Raw genomic sequence first — 13,292 nt, 5'->3', positions numbered from 1 at the left:
TTTGAAGATTTTTCCTCTCATCCACTAAATTGGAGGGGGACCACTTTGGACGACGTCCCAACCGGAAATTACATCGAATGTTGCCCAACAGGCGCTCCCAGCCTGAGGAGCGGTGCGCTCAGTTATGATATCATTAATGTTCATCTCCGTCCTGAGCACTGAGCGTATTTGATAGGACGGAGACCTCCGTTTATGCCACTAAGTTTATGCCATTGACCAATCAGAATCAAGCATTCAACCAAGCCATGTAATAATTTCTTATAATGACTGGCAGGTTTTGTAGCGATTGTAGAAATATTACGCCTTAAATCGTTATACATGCATTACTCTTTTTTACATTCAGGGAGAAAATGGCCATTTTAACACTGAGGTGCCCACAATGTTTAGGTGCCTACTCTTCCTGTTACCTTAATTTATCTCTCTCTTTCTTCCTCTATGTCTCTCTCTATGCCCTGTTTTTTGGATAGGAATTATTTCCTATCCATAGTTATTTTTCTCTCACACAGTGTTGGACCCTTCTCCCTCTGTGCCCTTTGTATCACTACCTGGTCTCTTTTTTCCAAATATATTCTTCTCTTCTCTCTTCACCTTATCTATCTTTCACTTCTGTCTCTACCCTTTCCTGTTTAAGAAGTGAAAAGATCTGTGTAGTGCATGTCACTTTTACTGTCTGTGCCAGCCAATGTCTGTTGTCTGATCATCCAACTAATCAACACAATTATCATATTGTTATGAGTGATTGACCTAATATGTAATTGTCATTTTGTGCTTTTATTCTTGCTGTAGTCTTCTGTTCCGCTGAAAATGTATATCAATTAGAAAGTGAATTCTGAGTGCAATATTTTCAACCATATGCCATTGCTTATTAACCACTAACACTGGCTTTCCCCATTTCTTCTGTATCTCCCATATTTCCTGTCATTCCACTCTCCCACCCCCTCACCTCTTCTGCATCTCACTCCATCCATTTAATATCACCCACCCACTTCACCTACCTCCCTCTCCCTGCAACCCCCCCACCCCCCCTCTCTCCTCTGTTTGGCCATCTAGCCGTCCGGACACAACCTTCCTGTGGTTCCTCAGCCCGCTTAAGGCCATCCGCTATCTGGTGTGTAACCGTTACAAGTGGCTCATCATCAAGATCGTGCTGGCCCTGCTGCTGCTGATGTTGCTGGGCCTCTTCCTCTACAGTATGCCTGGCTACCTGGTCAAGAAGCTCCTAGGGGCCTGAGAGGGCCCCTGGGTTGCTGTGAGAGTGGCGGGCGGGGAAGAAGAGGGGGAGACACTTCCGTGTTGGACAGATGGACAGATGGAATGCAAGTGTGGAGATGGGTGGATGTTGGTGTACCTGTCTAGACGCATGGAGACCATGTCTCTCCTTCGGTTTTTCCCCACGTCAGGGAGGCTGAGGGAACGATGACGGAGAAGATGGAGTGGCTGGAGGAATGGAGGCCCGGTTGCATTTTTTTTTACCTCCCTTATCCCATTCTGATGAACAACACAGCTGAGGAGAGAGGTTGAAACCGCTCCATGCAATAGCTTTCCTTTGGCAATACAAACTGTTCTCCTCTCTGCTCTATTGCAAGCTTTACCAATAAAATGTGCAATATGTGGACTGCCAATCAGGCATGTCGTCCCTGAGGATTAACCAATCAAAAGCCACAAAGTAACGCCTGATCTGACCCTAAACAACTTCTCCCAAGAAATATTATACTTCACAAAGAAGTTTCTTTATCTCTTTATATATTATATCTGTTAATTTGGGAGAACAGAGACAATGGGACAGTTCAAATGTTACTGTGCGTTTTTTATTTCCACTACAATGTCTACTAATAAATTAAGTTGATAGGGAACAAATGAAGAATTTTTTCTCACTCCCCTAGCTATGTTCCCTGTTAGCTCTTGCAGCCTTTGCACACTTGTAGAATAATGACAAAGAAAGAAAAATGCAGATTATTGCAGTCTATTTTCCTAACTTAATGATATTCATTGGGATTGAGATATTTCACGTGGTACTACCTTTAGCTAGCTAAATTAAATTTGTGTTGCCCACACAGCCACCATATGTATAATCATCACAACCAGACTTGACTGGTCAGATCATTTAGTTTCAATAATTGCATCACATAGCAGTTGAGACGAATAACCATCTAAGTTCATAATTTATTCTGACCCCTCCCCGAAAAGGCCAGGTGTCCTGCCCTTAAACATGATTTATACATTATGGGTGTCCACCCATAATGTATAAATCATGTTTAAGACTGTTAGACTGTTCTCAACTGCTCAATATTGACGTTTACATTATGGTCCTGTGAAGGTCCAAACATTGAGTTATGTGCAAAGTACAGTGAAATACAATTAACAACTATATACAGCCCTCAGGGCTCTATTCTTTGTCCAGTACTTTTCTTTGCCTAGTCTACACCAAATTCTGTCACTGAAAATAACTGATCTACAATCTCACAATATGCTTGTAGATCTGCTATTTTCGCTGAATATTCATCGCAGAATAGAGACGCTAGGGTTCATGTGGTTAACACAATAGACCATTTGAAAATAGATTTTGACTCGCGTATAAAATAAACAAAAAAGCTTAAAGATTATTACCGTTTTCCACCTAAATGTGTCAGATCAGTAAGCATGCATCTGTGTGATTATGTACAACTGACCAGAGAGGTTGTGTGTGTTGGCATGACCTTCTATCTCTCAGTCAACCATTACAGTTTGTTACAGGTTATCATTTCCTGGAGGTATTATAGTTAAAGTGCATTAGACAGGCTTTGTAAGAGTGGCTGCATATGGGCTGACCTTTGTCACCCTGACTTCACACTCAACAGCCATAACTGATGGCATTGTTTGCAGTGTCCATTGTTGACCCATGTGTCCATGTTGCCTGTGCTTGATCTGTTGCAAATGTCCTTATTTGTGATCCTGTGGTTTTTACCTTGTACAAGGAGAGTTCCCGTTTGCACTAAACTTGCCTGTTTGTATGATACACAATTGTATTTTTATCTCTTTGTTGACATGTGCGCTATTTATTTTTTGTGTTTTATCAATGATTTGAAGTAAACGGAAATTACTGAACTGATTTGTCCTCTTCTCTTTTAACTACTTAAGCTCTGCTTTATACCTTTTTTCCACTTTTTAAACGGCTGAAATAGATGATCTACAATCTCAAAATGCAAACCGTTTTATACTGATTGTTGTATGACAGACAATATAGAGAAGATGCAATGCATGTAGATTTGCTGTATGTATGTGCAATCAAAAACAAAAAAGGTATTTTATGGAACATTTATGAATTATTATTGTTTGATTTGATAATGACATGCCCAGTTTTAGTATTTACAATATTGTGGGAAGATCAACCAGTATTCTCTCTCTCTCTCTCTCTCTCTCTCTCTCTCTGTGTGTAGCCGTCCCAACATTAGCTTGTTGTCGTGGCTGCTGAGCCCAGTGAGGGTGGTGTGTATCCTGGCCTGGAGGAACTACAAGCTGCACTGCATGCTGCTGCTGGGGGCTGTGCTGTTCTTTCTCTTCTTGTTCCTGCTGCTCTTCTCTCTGCCCTCGGCACTCAGCCAGAAGATCTTCAACCTTGCTGGTTAGAACAGACCTCTGCAGACGGGACAATCAATAATATTATAATAATAATATAATTATACTCCACATACTCCCCTCTGTATTTTTTGTACTACAAATAATAATGTAATCCCCTTTTGCTGTTTTGGGTGTATTTGTCACTATGACTCTACATTTGAGTGTTTATATATTTTTATGAATTTGATTTTAATAACTGTTTTAGGGTTTATGCTATAATATTTTATCAATTACACAGCTATTATTTGCCTTGGGGAGTAATAAAAGGACTGAATGGGAAGCTTGCGTTGAATGATCAGCTGCCATATCTTCCCGAGGGCCGTACTGAAGCTGACCAGTCGGCCATGCTGAACTGGCACCGCAACTGACCTCGCAAAGTAACCAAAACAGCGGAAAACAGTGACCTGGCTTTGACAGTTGTCAGAATGGATGCATACAAGACAGGTACGTTTTGCAGCAGCACACCTTACCTGCTCTTTAATGGGGACTGTGGAGTATTATTTTGACAGTTATGTTATGTACTAACAGCAAATGTTGATCTAATGTAATTTTGTATTTTCTCTGAACGTCGTTACAACATATAGGAGTATTTTATATCAGGCGTTCTCTTCAGCTTGATAACTCAAATAAAGAATAAATAAATTGCCTCACTAAACTAGAACAGCTGTCAAACTAATATCTGGGACAATGGGAGAAAAATACAAAGCTAATAGGAAATCAAAATTGTATAAAGGAAAATAATAGGGAAGCTCTGGAGGTGAGCTTGTGAAAGACGGCCTTTCACATGTGATTTTCTTTGGTTAAATAATTGTTAAATAGCTCTATATTCCAATACTGTACTCATTGCTATCTAGAGTGTTTTCTCAGTAATAGGAATCTCTATGTCTCTCCAACTCTTTTTTTAAACCTAAATTGCATTTTCAGGTCATGTCATCAGGATACCAATTTTATCCAATCGGGGATGGAGAACTCAGATAGAAGAAACTCCTGTTACTGTACAAACACTATAGCAATGATTAGTATTCAGAATATAAGAACAAAGACCTTTTTGTTTTAACCACAAAATATTAAATATAACTTACCCTACCTTTAAACTTACATGTAGAGGTGACAGGTCTACAATTCTGACAGAAGACTTGCAACCAAACCCAAAATTGTAGCAACAGACTGGTGCTGCACACTGACCCAATGCCGCCATCTACCGTCACAAAGGAATAATCGCACTCGTGCGACGTGTTGATTTGGAGCAGCAACAATGCTACATGCATCATTGCGTCTTTTCTTTGCATCGTCAAGTTGCTGGCTTAGTGGCTTCCATTGACAATGAATGGTAGTCGGTAGACTTCATCGTTTCATCTGCCCGTGTGAACCAACGCAACATTAGAGAATCTCAACTCAATTAGGTTGCATGCATACCGTAATCATGATCAGCAGTCATCACTCATCTTCACCACACACACTGTAACTGTGAAATTACAGATAATCGAATCCAGCTCATTCCAGCAGTGTTACCAATACCATCGGATATTTCACGCATCCGTTATAGTCTGACAAATAAGTCGGGAATCACGTTATTTTTCACAAGTGAGGGGGGTGCACCGTTCCTGGAGATACTGCAATACCAGGTCGATGCGTGGAGTGGACGGAGCAAGCCCCTATTCCATCTCCCAGTTCCAAAAATCAATTTAATATATGGTCCCCGGGTAGGGGACGTATCAGATATTAAACTGATAAGAACAGATACTACACTTGATCTTAGCCAAAAGGCCGAGAAGCGATACCGATGCGGCTTTCAGAAAGGGATAGTAACTCTCGGAAATGACCGTCAGATTTGTGGTTAACTTATATTTTAACTATTTTTTTAAAAGTGTATCACATCACACTACAATATAAACAACGCACTCTGCAATAAGCAAGTATAACGCGTAATTTAATCGACGTGTATGACTTGTATTTTAAGAAGAAAGATAAACGAGTAGCCAGCCCGTTTCTTATTGGCGCTTTTTGGTCACGTGTCCGGCCAGAAACCAATAACAATTTTAAATAGAATCCAGAACATTAAAGTGCATTTAAAAGCAATGAACGAAAGTTATGTACACATTCTCTACCAATCATAATGCCAAAAAGCAATTCACCTGCACACCAGAGTAGCAATTATTCTATAAAACATTAAAACTGTGTGATCAACGCTCAACACATTTGGCAACAAAGGACCGTTTGCACCACCTGGTGGAGAATCGAAGTAACTACTGTTACATATAACTTGTCCAGCTGACATTCTGTAGTGTAGAGAATGTGAATGAGAATCCTTGTTAATGTAACTGCAGGATTTGTTTCATAACATTTGTGTATGTTATATTAATTTTGACCAAGTTCTGTATTGAAGGTGCATATTGCTTTTAATGGTGCAAATATTCGTTGACATTTATTATGCAGTATAAACAAACTCAAATCACCCATAAACTCCCCCACCATAAACGTAAATGCTCTTCACAGTACCTGACACAGACCTGGCAACACTGTAGCTGGAGGTGTTTGGACTCCTGACACTCCAACTTGTTTTTAACTATATTTTTATACTATAGATCTTAAAGTATCTAATTTAAAGTGCTACTCAACAAGTCAGTGACAAGCCAAGGGCACAGGCAACAAGCATTTGTGGATTATTTTTGCAACCTCTGATATTTGGTGGATACACTCTTCCCCGGCCTACTCTTCGGCTGTGCTTGAAACAGCCTAAGAGACAAAGGCATTATGCCACAGTTCTCCCCTACCTCCTCAGGCTGTGGAAATTGTTTGTGCCTGGAAGATGAGCAGCGTCGCCTGGTTATCAGACTAAATGCTCTTGAAGAAACTGTTTGTGAGCTTTATAGGGGATCTGTCAATGCCTATAATAGGCCTAATAGGGATCTTGAAGATACAATCCCTGTCCAGATCCCCCCCCCACTCTCTAAACCAGGGCTAGATACACAAGCATGGATCCGAAGTGGGGCGAGACCCAAAAACACCTCAACACCCTGTTTGGAGCCTTGGATACAGGCCCGGAGTCGCAGACATGGCAGAGGAAATATCACCTGTTCACCCAACATTCATCATCAACCTCAGCAGAGTGATGTGAAACTGACGAACAGATTCAACATCCTGAGTTATGAGGATTTCCCTCGGCTGGATGATCATCATCCCACTACCTTCTCCCCAGAGTCACCTGAAGATATGCCTGCCCACCAAGGTCATCCTCAACTCTCTTCGGAGGCACCAGATTCCCCACAATTTCTGGAGCTAACACACCTAGAGGCATCAGTGGCTGCTGCTACCAGTGCTCCTGTTGCTGTGAGTATTGATCGGGCACCCTTACCTACTGTCACTTCTGCTATGATGAACATAGAGGTGCAAGATGGTGCCATCACTGTTTCTGCTTGTGGGGGGGCAGTAGATGGAGCCAGCGCTGCTGTAAGTGGAGAGGCGGCCATAAACACCTCTACAAAAATGGCTGTTGAGACGGCAGCCATCACTAATTATACCACCCTCACTACTGTTGACAGAGCTGCTCCTGTTCAAACTATGTCTCCTATTGTCTCAGACACTCTTATTATTGGTGACTCGATTGTCCGCTATGTCTCTGTGAAAGGTTGCGAGACAAGGTGCTACCCTGTCATGCATTCTATTAACCAAGCAGCCTCAAAACTAGTACTTGCACTCTTAACCTAACTCAAATTAAACTGAAATCGAACTAAACTGAATGTCTCCATAACATCATTAGAGCCCCCACAGATAAAACACATTCCAACTGGCAGCTACACCCATGTTTTCACATGTGGGTTATCTCAGTAAGTAATGAAATGAAAGCACAACAATCAATCAACTTCCTCTGCTTGGCTCACGAGTTTTAAATTCAGATAAGATACTATATTAGCAAGGCTACCCACTATCATTAATGCGCGGGTAATACCCTGGCATTAAAGTGGGCAACCCCCCCACGCCCCCTCTTCATCTGGATAGGGTGCTAGGTTTTTAGCATGCAACCCATGCACCGTCTACCTTATCTATGGCCTGCACATTGGAGCATTGGCACCCTTTAAAGAGTTTTAAATACATGACGTCTAAGCTCTCTCATTTTCTCACACTGCCAGTGGGCTGGCAGACGAAGGCATTTACTGATGACTGGGTCACCGTCCAATAGTTGGACCACCACATTGGTATGTCCTGTTGTTTTTCTTTTAATTGGTAGAGTTGTTTTAGCTACATAAACCACTAGCTATATATCATCATATATTATACAGTATGCTATCTGTGATTTTTCAATTTTGGTTCTGTAATTAACATACTTTTGGTAAGACAAAATGCACAGTCAATTCTCAATTAGACTTTTTGTATCGCCCAACCCTTATATTCTTATTTTGTCTTTTAATTATGATGTCAGTTTTGTCCCCTTAAAAATTTCCCTAATAGCCCAATGTTGTCCCTTTCTCTACGGTTGCCGAATAGCAGTCTATTTCCTCGTCATTATGTAATTTAGTCCCATCTGTATGATACAGTATGGACATGTAAATACTATAGTAGCCTGCAGGGTGCCGTTTAATACACAAAATCGATTTGGAGTTTGGACCCAGAGTGTTTGAAAGCAACCAGGTGTGTATTTTCAGCAGGCTTTTCTTTATTTTTGCACAGGCCTGCACCGGGCCATTATTAGGTTATGGTTCAAGGCTGAAGAAATATATAGCCCTGGCATTTGTGTGGACCAGGGCGTTTATTCGGACAGGGCGTTTAATACGCAATATGGTGTCAGACCACAGGCGTTTAAAAGGAACCGGGTGGCTGTTTGCAGTAGGGCTACTATTTGGAAATGTATATAACTTATACAATTGGGGTGATTGTATTTTCTCTCCCTGCCAATGATTATTTATTTGATCAGGACTTGTGCTATTATGGATGATTTAAAGCCTATTTGGCACACCCTTTTACTATATTTACTGCCACAGGGCATAATATCTTGTAGACATGACTGAGACAAGTCGAAAGTTGAAACCTCTCTTGGCTGTCGTTCCACAAGAGCTATTTGGTACGTTTTGATAAAAAAAACAAGAAAAAAGCAGTGGAGGGCGAGGCCTACATTCACCCATGTCCATTTTGAAACCTTATCTTCGCACCCATGAAAGCTGCATTATGTATTTTTCCTCTTCTACCCTGGATTTTGAACCAGCAAGTGCTGAAAGTTTTACCATTGAGTTAACAGAGCCTGCCTGCTTGCTCAGGGGATCAATTTAATCTTGACCACCGGGTATAAAATGGTAGAGAGCAGCAAAATAGAAGAGCAGGGAGACAAAATCCAACCCCCAAATTACTAAATTATATTTTATTAACAAACGCTACCATTCAGATTGGACAAAAACACATTTTATTCATTAAAAATACTTCCATCTTTCCCCCCAAAAAATCTATTTCATCACAGAAAAGAAACAATCTACAAACTCACAACTTGTCACAATGCAACACGGTATGTTCAGCTATTTTTGAACAGCCTATGAAATAGGGCTTATCGTAGGGATCGAGCTCTGTTTGCATGTTGTAATATGACAATCTAATTACTTCTGTGCAACAATATGGCTTCTTATATTCTGTTGAAAAAGACAAAAAAACAATACTATTTGTTTACCACAGAATATCAGCCCAGGACATATTCATTATTTATCATTCTGGGCATGTATAAGCCACTAATATACCCTCATCACATTAAAGTTAATAGAATGGTTTATGTGACACACCTCAAATCTCTATGTATGATTGAGCTGTAATAAAATAACAATAAAATGGCACACTGTACATGCAAAAGGAATAAAAACGAGAACTAAGACAATTAGGATAATGTAGAGTACAGTATCGCCCCTATTATAATATAATAGCCCTATAGCCCTATGGGAGGGATATTATGGATGGATGATTATGTAACATTATGTTACTTCCGTCTTTGAAGTCTTTGAAGTGATTGTGGTCAGCCTCGGAACTCTGCCTGGTGTGAGGCCAAGATTGAGACTATCATTTCATTCCAAAATTACACTTTCAAACTGACGTTTCTATTTTGGGCCATTCTGTTTGACAGTTCTATCCTCGCCCCCTCAGCCCTCTATCGTAGTAGCCACAGGACAACTACTGTACCTACTACTCTACATTATATGCTAGCATCACTTTGCACTTGTTTTAAAGAACATATAATCAGATCATAAAGTGGGTGCCAATTTCAGTATTGTTTGTCACAACACAGTGTTTAAAATGTCCATATCGTTATCTATCCATATTGTCTAATTGGATAGGAGGCAAAATGATAATCATCATCATCATCATCATCATCATCATCATCATATTTTTTAATAAAGAATAAAATGTCATTGTTACGTCAGTTTAACTATGCACTTTCAACCTGGTGTCCCTAATTTATATATCATTATTCTTTTTTTAAATAGCAGATCAATATGGAAGCTGCTGCTTATGGTTATTGTTTATTTAAGGATCCATTTTAGTCTACTCTACAGTCTACACCATAGTGGAGACTATTTATCCTGGGGTGCAGGTAGGAAGAATAGTCTCAAACAAACAAAAAGCCTGCACACTCCAGATTAGATTAAAGTCTTTTGGTGCTTGCAAGGCTCAATAATCCAATAGAAGTGAAGAAATCGCCAGCTCACAATACACTTTTCACATTTCACACTTTACCTCATATGGACAGACAACGGACATGTTTCAAACTGATAGACCTTCCTCAGGGTTGTGACAAGATAACATGGAGTGAGGTGTATATTGTATATGCATGATTCAATCAAGTAGGCTACAATTGAATGCAGGTGCCAACTGTCATCATCACCTTCAAAGGTATCAATGAAGACTCAATATTAATCAGGTACCAAGAAAGGTCAAATCCCATGCGAAATAGTTATCGTAAATATAATATACAATGACATTGTACACAATCACATAGAGCCAACTCATTAATGCATTAATGCAGACTACGAAGGGCCTGGAAAGGTAGTCGACCTAACAGTGACTCATGGGATTTAACTATATGATTCAAGATACAAAATAGAAATGCACATAGCAAATATTAATGGAAAATATGGGAGGCCCTTGGTTACACTCAATATTGAACACACACGTTTTAAATAAATACAAATATGTTAATGCAAAAAATTGCCAATGTGGCTGACTCAGTGACTGGGTTACTAGACAGTTACAAAAAGCAACTCCATAGGAGTTCCTCATTAACCCTTAGGGTGCTTTGTCCCTATCACCACCTCTCTTCTATCAACACTTCTATCCCCTGGAACCTCAGAGTGCATTGAAATGCCTGGCTATAGTGTCTACCGATGATTTCTCATCATTGTTGCAGATGTTCTGAAAGTCTGGTTTTGATTTCCCTGATAGTTTCTTCCGACAACATAAGCCACAGGGGCATTTCAAATAAAGGTATATATGCTCTGACAAGTGTGCTACTCAAGATTTTTCTTGTGGGTAAATAGTCTCCAATACGGTGTAGACTAACTGTAGGTTACGCTTATGGTCATGGCTATTTGAGGGTCCTTGGCATGTTTGAGTTTGTGTTCATGTCTGTACATACATATGTAAGTGTAAAAGAGGTGTCTACCCTCAATGTTTCTGTCTGGTTAAATAAAGGTTATAACTTATATATAGCCTATATGCATGTGTACATTATGTCTAGACCACCTGCAGCAGATGAGTTCAGGAAGACGGGGTAAATCTGTACTCAGACAGCCATTATAGTGAATAGGTTATAGGAGGTACAGTAATCCAATGTCCTGCCTGCCACTCACCTCAGCCAGCATGAGGTCACTTTGGACTGGGTGACATTCAGATCAGGATTGCTGCAGTAAATGGCAGCAATGTGTCCACACCCTTTGTGTGGACACATGCACATATACTGTACGCACGCACGCACGCACGCACACACGCACACACCACTGTATGCCATTGCCAACCCTGGCTGTAAACTTAAACACCTTACAGGTTGAGAGAGGAGCAGGGTTCTCCACTGTATTCTGCATTGTTTTGTTTGGCGTTTCTTCTTTTCAGATTCTTCTCTTTACGTGTCGCTAAGTATTGCACTTTCTTCTTCACATCTGCTTTCAGATGCCTCACCACTGTCAGAGTCTCGGTCAGCTAAGAGATCACTGATCATAATATCATTAGGATGGAATCTGACAGACCACAGACTTCACAGTCTGATGACCAGCAGTCTCCGGAGGACACTGGAGCGCAGGCCAGCGGCAGCGGATCAGCGGAATCCAGGTTGGAGGCCACGACGGACCGCCTGGAGCAGCTGATGAAGAGCATGGAGGTGCTCCTGACGGACGTGGAGCAGCTTCGGTCGGCCTGCAGCCAGCAGGCCGCTGGGCTGATGAGCACGGCCTTGGAGCTGCAGCAGCAGCAGGACGACCTGAAACAGAGCTATATGGAGCTGGCCAGTGACATGCAGGAGGTCATGGACAACATGGAGGACCTGCTCAGTACCACGACAGCGTTCGACGCCAAGGAGGAACAGGAGGAGACACTCAGCCGGCACTTCTGAGGGGGAAAAGAAAGAGACAGGGAATGTACTTGAAATGTACCCAGTGAAAAAAAACAAGACTGGCTGTGGGTGCATGGTTTCTGGATTGTGTTGTTACTGTCAGCGAAAAGGGGTGTGTGCGCGCGGGTGTGTGTGTGTGTATGTTTGTGTGTGGAGGGGGTGTGCATTGTTTGCATGGCTTTGACATCTTTGACATGACATCTTGATATGTAATCTATGTCGATATTTTTGCTTATTTAGTGCGAGTCACAAAGTGCTGAATGTGCTCTAGATACAGTTGTACTGTATTGTGCTCTGTACAGACACATGTAGTTCCTGCTGGACCTGTGTGTGCGGTGTCGCTTCTTCCCTGTGATCATGATTTTTGTGTTTTCTCACTCACACTTTGTGTTGATAAATTATAGCTTCCAACGTTGCCAGCAGCTCGTTGTTGTGCAGGCCAGTCCAGATGTCTCCTTTGTCCTTGTTGTGCTGGCATGTGAGTACCGTTCCTCACAAGTGGCTGTCCCTCAAGTTTCCTCCCCACCATGGCAATGTGTAAGAGTGGTTGCATGCTAAAAAAAGACAAAATTGCCCCCCTGAGGCGTTGCACCTCCCACCAGCATCTCCGCTGTGATTTATCTGTATGTGTTTAGTGGTTGTGGGATGTGTGGAAAGGGACATTCAGTGGTCAGGATCCTGAACCAACGTAAGCCCGGGAGAAACTTAGGGATATCTTTTGACATGGATCAAATGTAGTTTCTTGCGTTCTTCATTAAATGCTTTTATGATGGATATTTACTATTTCTGAATCTGCATGAATCAATAATTAAATCATATAATACTTATAATAATCATATTACGACATTTTTGCTTCATCCTTTGTCAATTGTTTTTGTAACTTATGTTCCTGTTCTCATACCCATCTACACATCCACTGATGATGATGATGATGATGATGATGATATTAAATCTGAATTCAATTAGTATTGCATAATAGTCTACTTTTAAAATATTTTCTGAATTGAGGCACATGAATACTGACAGTTTTGTTAAATAAAATCAGATCTAAGTAACCAATATAATTTATTCAATGACGAGATGTGAAGAAAGCCCATCTCGTGGGAAATTGTCCACCGGG

General features: G+C 41.0%; 2 protein-coding genes across 2 annotated transcripts in view; both read left to right on the top strand.

Annotated features, from left to right (window-relative positions):
* otofa (otoferlin a) overlaps positions 1 to 2,155 on the top strand; it is a 91,900-nt gene extending 89,745 nt beyond the window's left edge. Inside the window, exon 47 of the mRNA XM_080790885.1 lies at positions 1,051 to 2,155. Within this exon, the coding sequence (XP_080647011.1) occupies positions 1,051 to 1,231 (181 nt within the window). The 3' untranslated portion in view covers positions 1,232 to 2,155. The remainder of the gene's footprint in view (positions 1 to 1,050) is intronic.
* A 5,501-nt stretch (positions 2,156 to 7,656) lies between these two features.
* On the top strand, positions 7,657 to 12,948 carry LOC308334250 (uncharacterized protein). The gene is made up of 2 exons (XM_080790890.1): positions 7,657 to 7,793; positions 11,734 to 12,948. The coding sequence occupies exon 2, from the start codon at positions 11,795 to 11,797 to the stop codon at positions 12,170 to 12,172; it is 378 nt and encodes a 125-aa protein (XP_080647016.1). The 5' UTR covers positions 7,657 to 7,793; positions 11,734 to 11,794; the 3' UTR covers positions 12,173 to 12,948.
* The last annotated feature ends 344 nt before the right edge of the window (positions 12,949 to 13,292 follow it).

This window comes from Protomyctophum bolini, assembly GCF_963924005.1.
Source record: "Protomyctophum bolini genome assembly, chromosome: 19".
Classification (NCBI taxonomy): domain Eukaryota; kingdom Metazoa; phylum Chordata; class Actinopteri; order Myctophiformes; family Myctophidae; genus Protomyctophum; species Protomyctophum bolini.
This window is presented reverse-complemented; position numbering and strand designations above follow the sequence as displayed.

Excerpts from the sequence above, each read along its gene's own strand:
- LOC308334250 (XM_080790890.1), top strand. The coding sequence starts at position 11,795 with ATGGAATCTGACAGACCACAGACTTCACAGTCTGATGACCAGCAGTCT.